Raw genomic sequence first — 23,018 nt, 5'->3', positions numbered from 1 at the left:
CATACCTCTTCCATCACAAGTAGGTATGCTTTGAAGGCTCCTAGTGAGAATTTTTCCAGGTCATGAAGAATGGAGTAAGTATATATTAAAAGGGGGGAAATGAGGTCAGGAAGCCCATCTGGGAAAGGAGTACTGAGATCACAACTCTTAGTCTCTTCTGAGATCAGAGCTCTGAGATGGTTCCCTCCCTGTGTAATCTAGCATCATAAATGCCCGAGGCCAGTCCCATTGACCACATGGCCTTCTTGGGTGAACTGAGAGGGAAAGGGTCATGGCCAGTTTTCCAGGAGATTTTATTGACAGACCTCCTTGGAGAAAAGAGCATAACCTAGGTAACCTTTTACGGATCTGTCAGACCTGAGGAATGGAAAATTCAAAGTCCAGGCAACACCTAAGTAAGAACTGATCTGATTCTGAGTTTTTTGGTTGATTCTTTTTTTGCATATGCTCTGAAATGCTAATTGCCTTTTAAAAAATTGCTTATACAGCTGCAACTGGTAAAGGTTCCCAGCCCACCTTCTCTCCCCACATTGCCCACTTTATTTCTACTCCAGTGAGTGCAACTCTCATTTTTGAGAGATCTCAGAGGGGGCCAAACCTTTCTCCCTCCCTGTTCCTTGTTTCATACTTACTGTGGCTGCTGTGCTGCTTCCCCAGAAGTTGATGCCTCCAGCATAGCTGGTAATGTTGAGCACCACAATGCCTTGCAAATTTGGCAAGGAGATAGCTTCTCCATCACACTGAAAGATACGAATGTGAAGGGACATTTACAGAGATAGGAGAAGGGTTCTGTCTTCTTTTCATGCTATCATTTTCTCATCCATAAAATGAAAATATATCTTCATGCCTTCCTCCCATGAGCTGTGAGTGAGGATCAGAGTTAAAGCTCAAAGAGAACCAAGAATATAAGGAAAAGTTGATTCCTCAGGGTCATGATATTTCTTTTTTCTATGCCCAGGAAGATTACCCTTTTCCCCCACTAACCTCCAGGTGCACTCGTTCTTCCAGTTTCCTGTAAGAGCGCTGCAAAAGTTCCTTGCTTCCCAAAAGGCCATACCACATCTTGTTCTTAAGGCGGCTACTACAGGGAGAAAAGGGTAGAGAAAGGTAGCCACAGGGTTAATAATATAAAGATAAATGGATGATAAAAAGCAAGAGGGGACACCATTTTATTCCTCAAGAGCCTTCATATAGAGAGGAGTCATACTGAATGTTAACTGGGCCCAAGAGGATATGCTAGGGTGGTGTAACTGATATTCTCATTCAAATACCTGCTGAAATGACTTCCTGGGCCCTATTGAAGCTTCAGCATCCCACCAGTAGGTAAATTTGCCACTTTTCCCTGCTGCTGCTAATATTGGTTCAGAATCAGAAGAGACAGCCAATATTCAGAAAGTAATGTTCATGAAAAACTGTGAGCATAGCTGGCTGGTGGACACTAGCTGCCCTGGCAAGTACCACTCCAGGAGCTCAAGATTTCAGCTGCTTAGAGTCAATTTCATTAGAAACATATGACTCCTACACTGCAATTTCTTTGAAGCATAACTTTTCTGGCAAAGTGGAGGGATTTTCTAAGATTTGTACACCAAACACTTAATTCAGTGCTATAAAATTAGACTTAAGTTTCCTAGGTATATTGTAGAGGAGGAGTCAGTGGACAGGTAAGCATATCAGGAGACTTGGGGTTTAGGTGGAAAGGACAGGGCCCTACTGATTGTAGGATCTCTGATAAAAACAGGCAGGGGGCTTACAGTCACTAGAAAGGATGGCTAAAGTTTACTATGAGTTTTTATTTTTATTTATTTATCTTTTTAAATTAAGTGTATTGGGGTGACATTGGTTAATAAGATTATATATGTTTCAAGTGTACAATTCTATAATACATCATCTGTATATTGCATTGTGTGCCCACCACCCAAAATCAAGTCTTCTGTCACCTTATATCTGACCACTTTTGCCCTTTACTATTCTGGTAACTACCATACTGTTGTTGGTGTCTATGAGTATTGTTTTTAAATTAGAGCCATAGAAATGAGCCACAGCAGGGCATGAACTTTGAAATCTAAGAAGGCTGGCACAAAATTATTTTGATTCTGTTTAAAACCACAAGTTCTTTGGGCACTTTAGCTTCCTTTTCTATAAAAATAGTTTAGTTATATAGAAAGGCAAAATACCTAGAACAATCAGGACAATTCTGAAAAAGAACAAAGTTGGAGGACTTTCATCTCTCAGTTTCAAAACTAATTAAAAGCTACAGTTATTAAAATAGTGTGGTATTTGCATAGGATAATCACATAGATAAATGGAACAGAAATTAGAATCTAGGAAAAAACCCTTATATTTATGGTATTTTGACTGTTGACAAATGTGCCAACACCATTCATTGGAGGAAAGAATAGCTGTGAAAAATTGTGTTGTTGTAATTGGGTATACATGGGCAAAAAGATGAACTTGGACCCTTACTTCACATCATACACAAAAATTAATTCAAAGCAGATTATAGACTTAAAGTTAAGAGCTAAAACAAGAACAAATTTAAAAGAAAACTAAGGAGCAAATGTTTAAGTTGTGGGTTAGGCCAAGATTTTTTTTTTTTAGATGTGGCATCAAAAGCATTGTCCATAAAAGAAAAAAAAATTGATTAACTGGATGTTACCAAAATTAGAAACTTTTGTATTTCAAAAGATAGCATTTAGAAAACAAAAAGACAATCAACAATAAAAAGACAAACAACTGGGAAAGAGTATTTACAAACTACATATCTAATAAAGTACTTGTTCCTTAGCCAAGTCCTGCTCTGAGAAAAAAGGTTCTGGTGGCAGGTGGCAAGGGTGGCGGTGGTGCGGGGGTGTGGTTTCAATCTACCATAAGAACTCTGAGGGTGTCTTAGGGTTTGTCTGTAGTACAAAAGTACCAAAAGGTACCAAGCAGGCCAACACTGGATGGGATAAGAATCAGTGGGTTCAAGGGAACCAGATTAGTAACATCAAGAATTAGTCAGTTGATACTTTGCAGCCTTGTCAACCAAAAACAGACCTGAACCCACTACTAGGACCTAGTCAAGTTCTCACAGACAGAAAAAAGAGGTAATTTGCTGAATTGAGTCAATGTAATCTGTTTGAAATAACAGTAACGTAGTTAGCTGTGTTTATATAGTAACCCACAGGTCTAGATTAAGAAAGCAGTCCAAGTTCAGGATGCCAGTGCAGAGTAATCACATTTAGGGCAAGCAGTCCCACTAGGATAATCTTGGGACTAATATATTTTACTTCCAAAGGACCTCTTTATTTCTGTTGTTTGTCTGAGAGATAGGGAATATAGGAATATGTGAATGAATGATTATTGTCCGTCTTCATGTAGGGAGAGAAGTTTCTTTTTCTTACGTGTATTGATCTGGGTGTTCATCTCTTCTGGTGTTGAACTCCAGAGAAATTTTAGCATCCAGTCCTATTCCAAAATAGTTGTTCATGACGCACTTTTCTTTGAAACGTCTTAAATTAGGCAAAGGGAAGAGGAGGACAGACATTAGTGCAGGAAAAAAGCGCCATTGTTATTGGGCAGCAGTCTTCATATGCATGATAAAAAACCACTGAAGGAAGCCCTCCTCTGCATTGGACACAAGCCTTACTGTTCTTGAGAAACACATGTAGATGTCCTGTTGTGTTAACAACTAGCACTGTGATCTGTAAGAGAGGGCACCCACCTAATTGGGAAGATTCAGTGGGATTGGGAGGCAACCAATCGCTGTTTCTCTCTCTTTCTCCCTCTCCCAGCCCCTCTCTCTAAAATCAATAAAACATATTAAAAATAAAAACATGTACGAAAGTAAAGTCTGCACTATTTTCAGCGATATCTGAACTCATTTATGGTGCTTTCACATCAAAGAGCAAAGTGAGCACACATTTGGGAGAAAAGACTGATAAAAGAGGACATATATGTCAGGCAGTTTTTATTATTATTATTATTATTATTCTGCACTCATCTCGGGTGTTGCTATCAAAACCAGTAGTGTGCTGGAGCCAGTTTGTACCAGCTCATGTCAGCTGATTATGTCTATCACTTCCCAACTCTGTGTTTAATGGCATTATGTCAGTAGCTTGAAATAGGTCATGGTGTGAGGGTTTACACCAGGAAATAAATCAGGATTTCCCTCTCCCCTCCCCCCAGAGAGCTGGTTTTAAATGTTTGCTAGCACACCATTGATCAGCACTCATTAGGTAGGTCAATGAAACCTCAGACATGAACTTAAGCCAATGGTGAAGTAGAAGGGAGTGGGGGCTAGAATTAGGAATAAATAGGAAGCTGTAGAAAACTTCAATAATTGCTAGCTGCGTCATTTTGGGAAACTGAAAATGGGTACAATGTAGCTACTCAACTATAGATAATTTTAAAAAATTCATTAATTAACTGACCCTGCATCTCTCACATGAGATTTGCCCTCATCAACTACAGTCCAGAAATTAGACATCAGTCTTTCTAACTGATGTTCAACTGATCTTAATGTAACTCAAAATGAGTGAATGGGGCAGAACTTGGCTGCTGGGAATATTCTAAACCAGTAGGGATAGGGAGACAGACATCTTTAGATTTGCTACCTAGTCCCCTAAATGCCAATTTATTTTTTTAGTACGTCTAATCATTTATTGTTAAAGGCAAGAGTGGAAAAACAAGTCCTTTGAAAGAACAACAGCTAACATTTATTGTTTATAATAATAATAATAATAATAATAATAAATCTTAACATACAGCATTTAACTATGGGTGCAAAGCACTGCTCAGTGGAAGTACTTTGCATGTATAAACTCAATAAATACAACAAACCTATGTGGCAGGTTCTACAATTGTCTCCATTTTACAAGTGAGGAAACTGAGGCTTAGATTGGTTGTATAAGGTCACACAACTAGTAAAGCACAGTCAGGATTTGATTCTGAGCATCCTTAGACTATGCTCTTAACCAGAGAAAAGAAAGCCATAAAAAGGTCATAGGTCTAAATACTTACATAGTTTCAGGTGTAAAATGTAAGTGCTCCAAATTAAGGTTATCTAGGTCTTCACTTTTGAGAGAAGGTATAGAAGACAAAGTACTACGACGAGAACCTAGACACAAAACACATCACCTTGGTATCAGATCCAAACAAGAAATCCCTGTCATCACTTGTATTTCACACTATTTTCTCTGTGGGGGTCATGCTCAATGACTTTCTCTTAGATAGTACTCAGGGTTTGCTTTCCAAAGAGGGATAATCTTGGATGGACAGGGGCTTCCACTGAGAGGACAATGAAACTGAATTGCTTGCTTGCTGGCAGTGAAAATAGCTTCAAATCTTGAGTTTCATCAGGCCAGCCTTTTCAAAGGACCTAAAAGTGTTATTACTTCTGGACACTGGCATGGGATCTTATAGCGTGAGTTTTCTGGGAAAGAGGGAGGGATATCTACTGCACAGTAGAATTATGGCTAAATGAAAATGCATGAAAACACACCTTTATTTTATGGGCACTAGAAGACAGTGATGAAGGGTAGAATGAGAGAAGAACAGAAAGATCCTTACGGTGTCCTAAGGTCGTCTGGCTAATATCTTCTAAGTCATCTTCTGGGAAGAAAGTTGAAGTAAAGTTCTTAACCGATAATGCCTGTCGGCTTTGTTCATCCAGAACTGTAGAGAAAAAGTGAAAGTAAGGAGGGAGAAAAGGGAAGGGAAAGGAGATAAATGAAAAAAAAAAAAAAAAAAGGACTAAGGGAGGGAGGATTGGTCACATTTATCAGGCATTTTCAAGCGTCTCCTTTATTTAATTAATTCCAGTCAGCGTGTGGTTAGACTCTCATTTGACCATCACCTCTCTTTCATGATACTGTTTGTAGTGTCAGCTTTCTTACAGTGTTGCCCCAATATCTCTTCATATCCATGCCTGAGCTTTCTCTGTTTTACTGGTTATTCTTTTTCTGTCACCCAGGAAATGTGATTGTGAGTAGAAGCTCAGGGCCAGCAGTGGGAAGTGGGCAGGTAGGGTAGAAAACCTTCTGCTCTTCTACCTCTATTCTTACTTCTTTGTTAATTCATTTACTCACATGACTTTTGTTCCAAACTTGAACCTGTAGGAACATGCCATTCTTTCACTCAAATGTCTCACTTATACCCAGAATATTTGCAAAGTCTCTTTCCTTTCACCAGCCTATATATTGTATAGCTCAGGTGCTCAGCTTGTGCCAAAGTACATAGATTCAATCTCTATCCTAGCAGGGGTGCCATTCTCTGTCCCATGGTCACAAACTGTACTTCTAAATCTGATTTATGTGTTGATGGAGCAGGCTGAGGGTTGGTTGTGACAGAATTATGGCCACATCAGATTAATCTGATCCCCACTACTTGGAAACTACTATGGAAACAGAGGCAAACTGACTATTTAATTCTTTCACAGTGCAGAAGGGAGATTTCCTTCCTTTCTTAGAAACTTGGCTGAGGTTGTGCCTAAAGGTACCAAGGCAGGAGAAGGTCCCATGGTTAAAAGTCAAAGGGACTTTCTTGCTACATGGACTTCTGCTCAGATCGAATAGCTCTGGTAGAATACAGTCTTATACCATCTTCTGATCTGTTTTTCAAAGAAGAGTTGTGGGGAAAAAGTGGGAACCAAAATGTTAAATTAAAAAGTTGGAGGAGTTGAAAAAGTTTTCATACTGAGTTGAAAGCTTGCAACTTGTCATGAGTTTGGGGAAATGGCAATCAATTTCAGAACTGCCAGGAGCACTCTCAGGACCCATTTGCTTGATTGATACTGTGCAAGACATGAAGAGATAAATACTATTTTTTTTTTTATCCTCACCCGAGGACATTTTTCCATTTTTTGTTCAGACAGAGTGGGAGGGAAAGAGAAGAAGAGAGAGAAACATCGACGTGAAAGGGACACATCGAGTAGCTGCCACCCGCACGATCAACCAGGGTCAGGGACAAACTGCAACCGAGGTACGTGCCCTTAGCGGGAACCGAACCCGGGTCTCTCTGGACCACAGGCCGACGTTCTAACCACTAAACAAAACTGGCCAGGGCAATACTATTTTTCCTTTCAAAATAGTCACAGGCCTGGTGGTTGGACGGAAACAGGAACAGGTGGAAAAACTTTCATGGCTGGTGGTAGAAGCTGACAGAACTTTGAACAACTGTAATTGTTTAGAATGAGTGTTAGTTCCAAAAATAAATGAGTAGCAAGAGTTGAGTGCTGGGAGGTAGAAGAGCCAAAGCGGGAGCTTATCAGGACTGACACTTCAAACCAGTAGAGTCTGAGGACTGATTTTGGATGCTATGTGAATGCAGAATCTAGTCAAGTTTTAGTGGTGGAGTCATAAAGAAAATCTAGAGAGAGAGAAATCAGTAAACCATCCACTAGAACATTCCTTTTTCCTTACCTCAATCTCCACAACCCTGGGACCCTTACCTTGTTCAACTTGGAATACAATGAGTTTCAAGGATTGCTGAAGATTCTGGGCCTTTGTGGCCAGCTCCAACTTGCACTTGGCTGTGTGGTCTAGTTGAGGGATGGAGGACTCTCCATCTACCTTGCTACTGTCTGCACATACTGTAGCACTGTTTTCAGCTGCTGCCTCCTCAGCCAGGACATCAATCAGGACAATAAGCTTGTCATACATTAGGTCACTCTATAAAGGGAAGAAGGAGGGCATTGTTATGAGGGACCAGTCCTTGAGAGGACAGGATAAGGAACTGGGGTGGTATAGGGAGAGGTGGGGAGGGGTAGTAGTTGGCCAGGAACATTGAGCATAGACAGTTATCTGTGGGGAGCTGAAAGTTTGGGAAAAAAGTACTTGGGTATATGTGATGGGATAACCAAAAAGTGTTAGGGGATCAAACAGATTTGATTTGTTTCTGAGCAGCTCCAGGAACCAATGTATGTTGCCGAGTTTTTCTTATGTCAGACTGGCCTATAAAATGACATGGCCAACTTGAGGGAAGGTAAATACTTCTGAATTGGTATTTTCATGGTCATGATCCTATGGATGTGGATGTATACCTTTATAGGTGCCTGCTGTCTGCATTTGTATGTGTGCATATTTGGGGATGTGCTAAGTAATTATGGCTTAATTCCCAGCTACATCACTTAATAGTTTGAGGCAAGTTACCTAACCTCTTTGTGCTTCTATATTCTAAGGCAATTGTGAGGATTAAATAAGTTAATACATTAAAATTGCTTAACAGTTCCTGGCACAGAGTAAGTGTTGTTATAAGTATTAACTTGTTGTTTCTGTTGTTATAGAGGTGAGTGTGGGTGTATTTATAGCATGCATTTGTACATATTTTCAAGCATGTTCTGGTATATACCCATGTGCATACATGCTTGGTATACAGTTGTGTCTAGGTGTGGACAGATGCTTGGCATATAGTTAGGTACATGGTACATGTATAAGTACGAAGAGTGCCACCCTTCATTTGGTGAAAGATGGAAATTTGATGAGGTGGACTTTCCTCACCAGGGAGGCTTATCAGCTGCTCCTCCCTGTTTTTCTTTTACAAATCCCAGTGAGAGGCACCTGGCTCCACAAAGAGTGCAAGACAAAAGGAATGCAAACTTACTTTCAAAATCACAGATTCTATTGCTGTATTGTTCTGTTTTATCTGACTCCAGCCCTTTACGATGTCAACCACAAAATCTTCCACTGCTAAGCACAGGAATCTGGAAAGATTAGATAGATGGCACGATGTTACATGGATCATGAGATACAGAGCCCTTCTCTTGTAATTTCAATAGTCTCCATCTTCCTTCTCCTCTCTATTTCTCTTTCCTGATCTCTCCTTCCCCTTCTGCTTTTTCCTCTCCTCCAGACTCCTTCTCCCCTCTCTGTTTTTTTCTGCTCCTTCACATATTTATAGTAAAATATACATGCACCTAAGGGAGTTTAAGTAGCATTTCTTAGTCCTAATTCCAGATTTCCAGAAAACAGAATTCAGTTGATCTGAGTTGGGTCAGAATTTCACCCTGGGTCAAATCAGCTATGGTTGAAGGGCCCAGTTGATTTAGTATAAACATAATAAAAACTGTCCCTGTGGGGAGTGTTTCTCAAAGGACAATGTGGTAGACTTGATAGTAACCCTCCAAAGAGTCCCAGGAGGAATGTATGACCCATATATTTAGAAGAGGAGAATGTGTTGTTCAGGATAGGAGAAAGCAGGTGTAGTAGATACTACAGAGACCTTTCCTAAGTGTCAGAGATAAAGCAAGGTGTCCCTACTATAGTGAGGTATATTATGCTCTTGAATGGTGTGAACTATTGTTTCTCTTCTTTTAAAAATCTTTTTTCTTTTCTTTTATTTTTTCCATCACAATTTATCCCCTCTGTGTCCTTTTCTACCTTCATCCCCCGCCCCCCCGCAATCACCACACTATTGTCAATGTCCATGAGTTCTCTCTCTTTTTTTCTTTTTTTGCTCAACCTACCACCCCCCCTACATTCTCCCACAGCAGAGCTATCTGCCTGCTCTTTATCTGTGAGTCTGTCTCTATTTTGTTTGGTAGTTCAGTTTGTTAATTAAATTCCACATATGAGTGAAATCATATAATACTTGTCTTTCTCCAAATGGCTTAGTGTCTTTTTAAAAAAAAATTGCAATTAAAGTTGATATACAATATAATAATAGTTTCAGGTGCACCACATAGTGATTAGACATTTATATAACATACAAAGTGATCACCTCAATAAGTCAAATACCTCTTCTCTGACACCAAAGATAATTATTATAATATTATCAACTATATTTCCTATGTTGTACTTTACATCCCCATGACTGTTTTCATAACTGGCAATTTTTACATCTTAATCCCTTCCTTTTATTTTTTTTTCACCTAGTCACCCAAGCCCTCTCCCATCTGGCACCCATCAATTTGTTCTCTGTATTTATAAGTTTGTTTCTGTTTTGTTTATTCATTTATTTATTTTTTTTTAGATTCCACATATAAGTGAAAGCACATGGAATCTAAAAGGAGCCAAAGTGACACCTTATCAGGACTGACACTTTTCAAATCAGCAGAGTCTCATATTTTTCTTTTTCTGTCTGACTTATTTCAATTAGCATAATACCCTCTAGGTCCATCCATGTTGTTGCAAATGGCAGATTGCATTCCTTTTTATGGCTGAATAATATCGCATTGTATATATGTACCACCTCTTCTTTATCCATTCATTTATCAATGGACACTTAGGTTGCTTCCTTATCTTGGCTATTGGAAATAATGCTGCAATGAACATAGGGGTGCATATGTCTTTTCCAATTAGTGTTTTAGATTTCTTCAGATAAATACCCAGAAGTGGAATTGCTGAGTCATATGGTATTTCAATTTTTATTTTTTTGAAGAAACTCCATACTGTTTTCCATAGTGGATGCATCAATTTACAATCTGACCAACAGTACATGAAGGTTTTCTTTTCTCCACATCCCCGCCAACACTTGTTTGTTGATTTATTGACCGATAGCCATTTTGACGGGTGTGAGGTAATATGGTAGTTTTAATTTGTATTTCCCCAATGATCAGAGATACTGAGCATCTTATCACATATCTTTTGGCCATCCTCTTTGGAGAAATGTCTATTCAGGTCCTCTTCCCATTTTTAAAATCAGATTTTTATTTATTTTTTTGCTGTTAAGTTGTATGACTTCCTTATATATTTTGGATATTAGTCCCATATCAGATGTATCATTGGCAAATATCTTCTTCCATTCAGTAGGTTGTTTTTTTTCTTTTGTTGATGGTTTCCTTTGCTGTGCAAAAATCCTTTTAGTTTGATGTGGTCCCATTTGTATTTTTTGTTTGTTTGTTTCCCTTGCCCAAGGAGACACATCCAAAAAAACATTACTAAAAGTGAGGTCAAAGAGTTTGCTGCCTATGTTTTCTTCTAGGAATTTTATGGGTTTGAGTCTTACATTTAAGTCTTTATTTCGTTTTGAATTTATTTTTGCATATGATGTAATGAAGTGATTCAGTTTCAGTTTTTGCATGTATCTGTTCAATTTTTCCAACATTATTGAATAGACTATCTTTACCCCACTGTATATTCTTGCCTCCTTTGTCATAGATTAATTGATCATATAAGCATAGGTTTATTTCTAGGTCCTATATTTTCTTCTACTAATCTATGTGTCTGTTTTTTATGCCAGTACCATGCTGTTTTGATTACTATAGCCTTGTAGTATTAGCCTTGTAGATGAGGTAGCATGATACCTCCAACTTTGTTCTTTATTCTCTAGATTGATTTGGCTATTCAAGGTCTTTTGTGGTTTCATATAAATTTTAGTATTATTTGTTCTAGTTCTGTGAAAAATGCCACTGGTATTTTGATAGACGTACTGAATCTGTAAATTGCTTTGGGTAGTATGGACATTTTAACTGTGTTAATTCTTCTGATTTGTGACCATGGTATATCCTTTTATTTGTATCTTCTTCAGTTTCTTTCTTCAACGTCTTCTAGTTTTCCAAATACAACTATTTTACCACCTTGGTTAAATTTATTCCTCAGTATTTTATTCTGTTTGATGCAATTGTAAATGAAATTGTTTTCTTAATTTCTCTGAGAGTTTTACATTAGTGTATAAAATACAACAGATTTATGGATATTTATTTTGTATCTTGCTACTTTACTGAATTCATTTATTAGTTCTAATAGTTTTTTGGTAGATTTTTAGGGTTCTCTATATATGCTATCATGTCATCTGCAAATAAGGACCATTTTAATTCTTCCTTTCCAATTTGGGTGCCTTTTATTTATTTTTCTTGACTGCTATGTCTAGGACTTCCAATACTATGATGAATAAATGTGGTGGAAATGGACATCCTTGTCTTATTCCCGATCTTAAGGAAACATTTTCAGCTTTTCACCTTTGAATATTATATTAGCTGCAGGTTTGTCATATATGGCCTGTATTATGTTGAGGCATGTTTCCTCTACACCCAATTGCTGAGAATTTTTATCATAAATGAATATTGGATTTTGTCAAATGCTTTTTCTGCCTCTATTGATATGATCATATGATTTAAAAAAATTGTTATTCTCTTTAAAAATATATTTTTTATTTATTTTAGACAGGGAGGAAGGGAGAGGGAGAGAGGAACACTGATGAGAGAGAAAAACATTGATTGGCTGCCTACTGAGGATCAAGCTCACACACAGGCATGTGCCCTGACTGGGAATCGAACCGGCCACCTCTCAGTGCATGGGATGATGCCCAACCAACTAAGTCACACTGGCCAGGGATGCTCATATAAATTTTATCCTTCATTTTGGTTATGTAGTGTAGCTTGTGAATTGAAGCAGCCTTGCATCCTGGGAATAAATCCCACTTGCCATGATATATGCTCTTAATGTATTGTTGAATCAGTTTGCTGATATTTATTGAGGATATTTGTATCTATGTTCATCAGGGATATTGGCTTATACTTTTCTTTTTTCCAGTGTCTTTCTCTGGTTTTAGAATCAGGATAATGCTGGCCTTGTAAAAACAGTTTGGGAGCCTCCCCTCCTCTTCAAATTTTTTGAATAGTTTCAGAAGAATAAGTATTAATTATTCTTTAAATATTTGTTAAAATTCACCTGTGAAGCCATTTGTTGGTTGGGAGTTTTTTTATTTATTTTATTTATTTATTTATTACTGCTTCAATTTCACAAGTTGTAATCTCTCTATTCAGATTCTCTGATTCTTCCTGATTTAGTTTTGAAAGATTGTATATTTCTAGGAATTTATTTCTTCCAGGTCATCCAATTTGTTGACATATAATTGTTTTCAGTATTTCCTTATAATCCTGTGTATTTTTGTGGTGTTGGTTCATCACTTCTCCTTTTTCACATCTGATTTTATTTATTTGGGCCCGCTTTTTTTTTTTTCTTGATGAGTCAGGCTAAAGGTTAATCAATTTTGTTTATCTTTTCAACAAACCAGCTCTTGGTTTCGTTGATCTTTTCAATTTTTTTAGACTCTATTTATCCTCTGGTCTTTACTATTTCATTCCTTGCTTTGGACTTTATTTGCTCTTTTTTTTTTTTTTTTTTCCTGTTTTCTTTAATTGTAAGGTTAGATTGTTTATTTGAGATTTTTCTTGTTTCTTGAGGTAGGCTTGCATTGCTATAAATTTCCCTTTTAGAATTAACTTGGTTGTATGCCACAGATTTTGGGTTGTTGTGTTTTTATTTTCATTTGATTCAAGGCATCTTTTGATTTCTTCCTTGATCTCCTTGTTAACCCATTCATTTTTATTAACATGTTATTTAGCCTTCATATGTGTGTTTTTCAGTTTTCTTCTTGTAATCAATTTCTAGTTTTATACTATTGTGATTGAAGAAAATGCTTGATATAATGTCAATCTTCTTAAATTTATTGAGACTTGTTTTATAGCCTAGCACATAGTTTATCCTGGAATATGTTCAATGTGCACTTGAGAAAAATATATATTCTGTTACTTTTGGGTGAAGCATCCTAAAAATATCCATTAAGTTTATATGGTCTAATATGTAATTTAAGGCCACTGTTTTCTTGTTGGTTTTCTGTATGAATGATATATCCATTGATGTCAATGGGTGTTAAAGTCCCTTACTATGACTGTATTACTGGTGATATCTCCCTTTATGTCTGTCAAATTTGCTTTATATATTCAGAGTCTCCTATATTGGGTATGTAGGTGGTTATGAGAGTTATTTTTTTATTGTTGAATTGATTTATCATTATGAAATGCCCTTCTTTGTCTCTTATTTCAGTCCTTATTTTATTTTTATTTATTTATTTTTTAAATTAATTTTTGTTACAGACGTTTCTCCTTTTTCCCCCACTGTTTCCCCCTCCCCCTCCTTCCCCATCCTGTCCCCAGCTTTGTTGTCCATATCCATTGTTCATGCATACATGCATCTAAGTTCTATGGTTTATCTCTCCCACACCATCCCCTCTTCTGGGGATTGTCAGTCTGTACCCCACTTCCACGTCAGTGGGACTACCCCATTCCTCCGACTGTTATGTTCATTATATTCCACAAATAAGTGAGATCATATGATACATGTCTTTCTCTGCTTGGCTTGTTTTGCTTAGGATAATACTTTCCAGGTCACTCCATGTCATCTCAAAAGATAAGAGATCTTTGTTTCTTACAGCTGCATAGTACTACATTGTGTATATGTACCACAGCTTTTTTAGCCATTCGTCTACTGATGGACATTTGGGCTGTTTCCAGATCTTAGCTATTATAAATAGCACTGCTATGAACATGGGGGTAAATATATTCTATCTGATGGGTGTTTCAGGCTTCTTAGGATATATTTCTAGAAGTGGGATTACTAGGTCAAATGGCAATTCAATTTTTAACTTTTTGAGGTAACACCATATTGTTTTCCATAGTGGCTGCACCAGTCTGCATTCCCACCAGCAGTGTACTAGAGTCCCCTTTTCTCCACACCCTCGCCAACACTTGTTGTTTGATGATTTGTTGATGGCGGCCATTCTGAAAGGTGTGAGGTGATACCTCATTGTTGTTCTGATTTGCATCTCTCTGATGATTAGTGATGTTGAGCATTTCTTCCTATGTCTCTTAGCTATTGCAGTCCTTATTTTAAAGTCTGTTTTGTCTGATATAAGTATTGCTACCCCAGCTCTTTTTTTTTTTTTTTTTTTTTTTGGTTGCTTTCTGCATGAAATATCTGAAATATCTTTCTCCATCCCTTTACATTTAGTCTGCGTGTGTCCGTGTCTTTTGATCTGATGTGGGTCTCCTGTAGGTAGCATATATATGGGTCTTGTTTCTTTTACCCATTCATCCATCCTATTTCTTTTTATTTGAGCATTTAGTCTATTTACATTTAAAGTGGTTATTGATAGGCATTTAGCTATTGACATTTTATTAATTGTTTTCTGATTTTTTAATAGTTCTTCTCTGTTGTTTCTTCTTCTCTTGCTCTCTTCTCTTATATGGTAATGACTTTCTATATTGTTGTGTTTGGATTCCTTTCTCTTTTTTTCTTGTATATCTTGTGTAGATTTTAGATTTGTAGTTACCATGTGCTTTCTATATACCAAGCTATATTTATAGCAGTCTATTTTTACTTGAAGGTCTCTTAACTTCGAACACATTCTAAAGCCACTATAATTTTTACTTACCCTCTCCACATTTATGTTTTTGTCAATATTTTTTTACTTCTTGTGTGTGTTTGTGTGTACCCCCTAATTTATTGTTGTAATTACAGCCAATCTTCCTACTTTTTCCTTTTAACTTTTGTAATAGCCTCATATTTTGGCTGATCCACTGCTTTTATTGTATGCGTGCCTTTGTCAGTGAGAATTTTTTTTTCTTTCCAATATTTTCCTATTCATATATTTGATCTTTTCTTCTTAAAGAAGTCCATCTAACATTTAGTTGTGATAAACTCTTTAGTTTTTTTCTTATCTTGGAAAGTATTTATTTATTTTTAAAAATCCTCACCTAAGGATATTTTTCCATTGATTATCAGATAGAGTGGGAGGGAGAGAGAGAGAAACACTGAGGTGAGAGAGACACATCAACTGGCTGCCTCCCACATGACCCAAACCAGGGATGGGGACTGAACCGCAACTAAGGTAGTGCTCTTGACCAGAATCAACCCACGACTCTTTGGTCTGCAGGTTGATGCTCTGATAGCTGAGCCAAACTGGCCAGGGTGTGTCTGGGAAACTCTTTCTCTTTCAGTTCTAAATGATAACCTTCCTGAGTAGAGTGATCTTGGTTGTATGTCCTTCCTTTTCATTATGTTGAATTTTTTGTGCCAATCCTTTCAGGCCTCCACAATTTCTGTTGAGAAATCAACTGACAGTCTTATGGGAGTTCCTTTGTATATAAATAGCTGCTTTTCTCTGGCTGCTTTAAAGATTCTCTCTTTGTTTTTTTAATCTTTAGCGTTTTAATTATGCGATGTCTTAGTGTGGGCTTCTTTGGGTTCATTTTGTTTGTTACCCTCTGTGCTTCCTGGACTTACTTGTCTATTTCCTTCACCAGTTAGGGAAGTTTTCAGTCATTATTTCTTCAAATTGGTTCTCAATCTCTTGCTCTCTCTCTTCTCCTTCTGGTACCCCTATGATGCCAATGTTGGTATGCTTGGTGTTGTCCCTGAGGTCCCTTAAACTATCCCCAATTTTTAAAATTATTTTTGCTTTTCTAATTGGGTGTTTTGTTTTGTTTTGTTTTTTGTTACCTTTTCTTCCAGATTGCTGATTTAATTTTCTGCTTCATCTAATCTGTTATTAACTCCTTCTAATATATTCTTCACTTCTGACTGGCTCTTTTTCATGTTTTTTATCTTTTTAAAAAAGGTTTCCTGTAAGTTCTCATTGAGTATCCTTACAGCCAGCGTTTTCAACTCTGCATCTGGTGGATTGCTTGTCTCCATTTTATTTAGTTCTTTTTCTGGAGTACTGTCCTGTTCTTTCATTTGGGACATTTCTTTGTCTCCTAATTTTGACTGACTCCCTTTGTTTGTTTCTATGTATTAGATATATTAACTATGTCTCCAGGTCTTGGCAATGTGGCCTTATGTAATGAATGTCATGTGGAGCACAGTCTCCCTGGTCACCTGAGTCTGGTGTTCCAGTGGTGTCCCTTGAATTGGTAGTGTGTGCCCTCCTGTTGTAGTTGAGCCCTGATTGCTGTTGGTATATCAGTGGGTGTGATTGACTCTCTGTGAGGAATGGCCATGACTGTAGTAGACAAACAGTTGTGCAGTGGGATGACCCTGATGAGAAGGATTTGCTTTACTGGGGCTCTGGTGCCTGCTGAATCTGGTGTATTATATGTGAAACTGTTTGAGTGGTGCTCTGGTGTGGTCTGAAGCTGGTCACTGGGTTTGTTGGTTCTAGGGACTCTTAGGAGGGGTTCTGGTACAGGCCAAGTCAGCTGATGCCTGTGTCCAGCCCAGGCCTACCTGGTAGGAGTTACAAAGGGACCTCTGGTTGGTTGCCATCTGTGCTGAGCTTGGAGGCCTCTAAGAGTTGTTAGGCTGTGAACCAAGGATAGTTGCCACTTGTGCTGGGCTTCAGGCTGCTTAGCAAGAGGTTTGAGGAATGCCAAGGCCAGCTACTGCTTGCTTAATGTTTGTGGACCTTTGAGAGATTTTAAGAAAATCCATGACACAAGTTGTGGAAGGCCACTTGTGTGGAAAAGATGCTGGAAGAGGTCTCGTCCAGGCACATAAATTGGGTGGGGCAAAGTCTCAGCAAATCACCAGGGTGGGGTGAATGATCTTAGCCAAGTTAATGGAGAGTTAGTATTTGACATCCACCTGCACTGCTGGCTGGGGAAGGGAGGTTCTCAACAAAGGAGGAGCAGCCTCTGCCATCACTTCCGTCCCAGGGAGAGCTCCCCTGACCCCTGCCTATTCAGCCCTTACCCTGGAGAGAGTCAATTCAGCTCCTTCTTGTATGTACTTCATGCTTTTTTGAGCTGCTGACCCAGTACTGGAGCTCAGAGTAAGTGAGTTTGTGAGCACATGAGTTTGTGTGCAGTCCCTTTAAGACTTGAAGTACCTGGGACTCCAGTAGCCCTCCATATTACTCAGCCACAATCTCCACTGGTTTTCATAGCCAGATGTTATAGGGACTTCCTTCCTGGCACTGGATACCTGGGCTGGTGAGCTGGGTGTGGGGCTGGGACTCCTTGATTCTCAGGTGGGACCAACACAGCCTAACTATCCTTCCTGTTAAAAACTGCCACACTGTGTGTGAGGGACCTGTAAATCCTGTGTTTCCATTTCTTTTGCCAGTTTCAACATGGCTTTCTCTTTATGTCCTTAGCTATAGAAATGCTGTTCAGCTAGCCTTCGGGTGATTCTTAATAATGGTTGTTTTGTAATTTAAAATAATATTTTTAATTGAATTTTAGAGAGAGAAGAAGGGGCATGGGGAGAGAGAGAGACAGAGAGAGAGAAAGAGATATTGATGTGAGAGCAAAACATTGATTGGCTGCCTCCTGCACACACACACCCCCACTGGGGATTGAGCCTGCAACCCGGGCATGTGCCCTGACTGGGAATCAAACCAACAACCTTTTGGTGGATAGGATGCTACCTAACCAACTAGCCACATTGGCCAGGGCAGTTATTTTGTAATTTAGTTGTGGTCATGGGAGGAGGCAAGCATAGTGTTTATCTACTTTGTCATCTTGAACAGAATTCCTCCTCTTTTTCCAAATCTCTGGCTTGCTATTTTGTCTTTTTGAATATTTAAAAAATATTTTTCTTTATTGATTTTAGAGAGAGAGGAAGGGAGAGGGAAAGAGAGAGAACATCGATTGGCCACCTCCTGCATGCCCCTCACTGGGAATTGGGCCCACAACCTGGGCATATGCCCTGACTGAGAATTGAAACAGTGACCTCTTGGTGCATGGGTTGATGCTCAGCCAGTAAGCCACACTGGCCAGACGCTATTTTGTCTTTTTGGAGTATCAGGAGCCCTCACCTCAATCTCATCTGTTTTTTTTTTTTTAATCCTCACCTGAGGATATTTTTCTATTGGTCTTTAGAGAGAGTGTTAGGGAGGGAGGGAGATATATATATATAGAGAGAGAAACATTGATGTGAGAGAGACACATCGATTGGTTGCCTCTTGCATGACCCCGACCAGGACTGGGGGTTGAACCTGCAATGCAGGTAAGTGCCCTTGACTGGGACTCAAACCCACAATCCTTATGTCCATGGGCTGATGCTCTAACTGCAGAACCAAACCGGCCAGGGCCAATACATCTTTTTTATTCTAATCTTTCTATTCATGAGGTTTGAGTTGGGAAAAATTGATTTGGAAAGATAAACTTGTACAGCAGACCATCAAATAAAATTATTTTCTATAATGTCACTTTGTTATAATGTTAATGAGATGCTGTAGGAACTTAACTCTTGTTTATATCAATTAGCCTATGGTAAAATTGATTTTATTATGTTATTTTGCCACAGTTCTAAGGACCTACTGATGATGTTAAGTGAGGACTTACAGTACTTTCTTTGGCCTCAACACCCCAAACTATTAAAATGAGTCCTACCTTTGACTGAGGACAGCCCATGAGGGGCAAAAAACAAAAAACAAAAAAAAAACCCTAAAGGTTGAGAGCCAAAAGAAGACTGACCTGATTGCGATGATCATCTCTGCAGGGTACTTGGCCTTCAGGATTTTGTTCAACTCAGTGGTTGCAGATTCTAAGTGTTGGTTGGCAGCAGCCTAGGGGGAAAAGGAGTGTTCAGCTCTGGAACCTTAGCCCTGTAACATAGTGTACTGCTTATCCTTATTCCCTCATTATTTCTTATTGACTCTTTGCCATCAGCTCAACTGCTTCTCTGTAAATAATCATAATCAAGAAATTCTTTTGAAGATCCTCATAGATAGTCTTAGCTCTGTGGTCATTCTAAAAATAAGAAATCTATATTGTTTCCTCTCATTTAAATTAATATTTAAAACTCATATAAAGGTGGTAATCTTTGTTCCATATTTCAAATGAACAATCTCATATTACATAGCTACTAAATAATAGATTTGGAATTTGAACCCACATTTTTCCAACGCTAGAGTATCACCTCTTATATAATAATATTAGTCATAATAAAAGCAGCCACGTATACAATACTTACTATGTGCCAGGCTCTGTTCTAAGCCATACACACACACACACACACACACACACACACACACACATATACATATATATATATATACATATATACACACACACACACATATATTTTTTTCATTTAGTCCTATAACAATCCTATTATATAAAGATTGTTATCTTCATTCCACAGAACAGAAAACTGAGGCACAGGAAAAGGGGTATTTGATATGTAGCAGAGTCAGGATTCAATTCCAGGTAATCTGGTTCTTGATTCTGTAATTTTAACTGCAACTTGTGTCTACCAAGTCCTGATAATTCTATCTATTCAATGTGTCTTATATATGTCCACTTCTCCTTATCCCTGTTACCAGTTCACCAGTCCAAATCATTATTATCTTTTGCCTAGATAATTACAGAATCTTGTCTTTTCTCCTTGCCTCTAGTCTTTATTCCTTCAATTGTTTCTCTACATACCATGGAACTCCCCTGCTTAAAACATTTCTATTAGATAGCAGAATAAATAGATGGATAGATTTGTGATAAAGTATAGTAAAATATTAATGGTAGAATCTACCATTTAAAATTTCCTATGTGTTTGAAAATTTTTGTAAGATAAAAGTAAACTTTCTATAATTCTCTTTGCTCTTAGGATAAATGTTCAAACTTCCTACCATGTTTACCAGGTTCTTCCTGGCCTGCCCCTGATTATTTCTCCAGTCTCATCTCTAGCAGTTCTTCCTGTATATCCTCTCCCTGGCCCCTATGCCTTAGCCATTATGAATGTATTTTAGTTGAGTGAATATTTCATACTCTCTCTTGCCTTTGGAACAACACACACAATTCTGTCCGGAACAAGCCTCCTCTTTTCCACTATCCTGGTTAACTCCCTCTGATCCTTAAATCTCTTCTGAAATGGTACTTATTCTGAAAAGCTTTCCCTGCTTTCCCCCAGATTGGGTTAGGTACACCTGCTGGGTATTCCCACCCCTGCTACTTTCTTATACACTAACACTCATACTATATAAAAACAATTTTTCTATCACTACAAATAGACTATGAGCTCCATGACAGTATGGACTCTGTCATTTTTCTTTACCAACTAGCATATAAAAACAGCTGCTAGAACAGTATCTCAAACATAGTAGTTAATTCATAAATATTTTCCATAAATATTCTGAGTGAATGAACAAGTAAATGGCTGAATGAATTATATACGCAGTGCCTACCATCATTTTTGGTAAATAGTTGCTAATTGACATGTCCCCAATTTTCAATGATCTCATTCTCATCAAGCTCATAGACAACACAATAGCTTCTCTCTGGATTTTGCCTATTATTTCACTGTGTAATAAATATGTTGGCCTGAATTACAACTGGGCAGTAATTACCTCAAATTGGGGTACATCCATTTCAACTTGCCCTCTTAGCAATGGGGTTTGTCTGGGAGTCTCACGGATCATCACACTCCATCTGAAATGAAGTTCAAAGACAGACAGATATTTAGCACTCTGTTTTATTACAGGCTGGCATCAGTTTCATATGTGAAAAGGAGATCAAAATGTTTATGTGTTGGGGAGAGATGGATTGTAGGGGGATTCCCAAGCTATCTTAGGTCACCTGATCTCAAGGTATACCACACGGGGGTAGTCCTCATGGCTTTTCTAGGAGAGTGTGATGTAAGTAATTCTACCTTAGAGTTCTTAGAGAGCAGTGCTTCTTAACCAGAGGTAACTATCAAGATCTCTTGAAGTGCTTTTGTAAAATACACATACTAGGGCCCTACCCAGGACATACTAAATAAGAATCTTTGTGATAGAGCCTAGCTTGGTATCTTGATCAAGCACCCCAAGATATTCTTATGGGCAATCATTTATCAAATACTATGCCCCAGCATAGATAGCCTTTCTTATCAGAAGATAAGATGGCAATACTCTTTCTCCTCTACAGCAGAGACAGTCTAGGCCAATTGTTAATGAACTCTCATTTTTTTTTTTTTTTAGTTTCTTTGAGAACCTGATGAAGCTATATAATAGTTTCTACACTATTCTAGAATAGAATAGAAAGAAGGAAACTTTCCCAAGGAATACATATGCTTACATAGCTGTGCGATTTGAAGAAGGTTCACAGAACCCTTGAAATTTACCCATGGGGGCTCCTGCTTTAGGATATTTTCAGTTGATACAGCATTTCAGTGATGTTTGAAGGATACATGGTAGACCTTAATAGCCAAGCACTTCCCGCCTCCCAAACTGCCCTGCACTGAAGCCAGAAAGACTCTGTGAGGGAGGTTATAGCATTCCTGATTGAGATGATGTAACTGGGGATAACTGGTCTACAAATGGAAAAGGCACAATGGCCTGACCTTTCAGCCACTCACCTGTCTAGATTCCTTACACTAGCATGCTCCACTCTGTTGAGGATGTTCACAGGTGACTTGTTTTTGTTCCAGAATGCACCCCAGCCTAGGACACGGGCCAGATCATTGCCAGTTCCAAGCGGGATGACTGCCAGCTGACACTGCAAGAACAAAACCAAGATTTGTTTTTCAGACGGAACTACCAAGATTGACCCATAAAAGAACCCAGAAGACACTCTTTGGGAAAGATTGTGGTCTCAAAGCCAGTAACAAGAAATGATTTATGATTCTAAGAAGTGTGATATAAAGATGTTTGAAATTGAGTGACATTTTACCTAAGGAGTTGAGCCCTACTCTTGGCCATACAGAACCTACCTAGTAAAGGGAAAAGTTCCTGGAGTATGCTAATATGTATAGCTATGTTTTTAAAAGAAAAATACAGCCACAGATTTCTATCTAGGCTGGGCCAAAAAGTGAGGTGTCTCAGAAGACAAAGCTGCTGGATTCAGAAGAGCAGAGGGTGGCTTAGGGAAAAGGGGAGAGAGGTAGAGGAAAGTATCTGTTACTCTTGAGACTCAAGGAAGAAAATCAGTTGTCTCAGGAAGGGGTAGAAAATTAGGGGCTGAATGTTGCCTGAGGCCACTTCTTTTTTGCTTTCTCTCCTCCCCTTCAAATCTTCACTTTGGGGCTTGGGGAATAGAGCACTGCTCATTATTTCTGCTAACTCCCTAATTTCTCTGTCCACAGATAGACAACCAGAAAATTGTCTAGGTCAGCAGGCTTAGATTAGAAATCTACCAGTCATGTTGAGTATGAAACCAATGGGAAACATGTATTTTATAGACAAAGAGAGTGAAGACCAGTGACTTCTTAGGATGAGAAGCTCCATACACCTGTCTCTCTAGCAATGGGTAAACTGAGTCAGCTAGGGACTCACCCTTTCATGTAATCCTAAGGCATCAATCAGAGATAAGACCCAGCTCACACTGCCATCTCCACCACAAACCACAATACGAAAGCGAGCAAAGTTCTTGAACATGGACAGCCTGGAAGAAAAAGGAGAAA

The 23,018-nt window shown here is 38.4% G+C and overlaps 1 protein-coding gene across 1 annotated transcript in view; it reads right to left on the bottom strand.

Moving 5' to 3' along the window:
* The window catches only part of DGKK (diacylglycerol kinase kappa), a 159,890-nt gene that overhangs the window by 19,135 nt on the left and 117,737 nt on the right, over positions 1–23,018 (bottom strand). The window contains exons 10-20 of the mRNA XM_036271305.1: positions 22,891–22,999; positions 21,975–22,114; positions 20,986–21,067; positions 19,118–19,209; positions 8,581–8,680; positions 7,430–7,649; positions 5,551–5,655; positions 5,002–5,098; positions 3,384–3,491; positions 985–1,081; positions 633–740 (exon numbers count right to left, since the gene is read on the bottom strand). Of these exons, the coding sequence (XP_036127198.1) occupies positions 633–740; positions 985–1,081; positions 3,384–3,491; positions 5,002–5,098; positions 5,551–5,655; positions 7,430–7,649; positions 8,581–8,680; positions 19,118–19,209; positions 20,986–21,067; positions 21,975–22,114; positions 22,891–22,999 (1,258 nt within the window). The remainder of the gene's footprint in view (positions 1–632; positions 741–984; positions 1,082–3,383; positions 3,492–5,001; positions 5,099–5,550; positions 5,656–7,429; positions 7,650–8,580; positions 8,681–19,117; positions 19,210–20,985; positions 21,068–21,974; positions 22,115–22,890; positions 23,000–23,018) is intronic.

The sequence above is a fragment of the Molossus molossus genome, unplaced genomic scaffold, assembly GCF_014108415.1.
Source record: "Molossus molossus isolate mMolMol1 unplaced genomic scaffold, mMolMol1.p scaffold_m16_p_2, whole genome shotgun sequence".
Lineage (NCBI taxonomy): Eukaryota > Metazoa > Chordata > Mammalia > Chiroptera > Molossidae > Molossus > Molossus molossus.
This window is presented reverse-complemented; position numbering and strand designations above follow the sequence as displayed.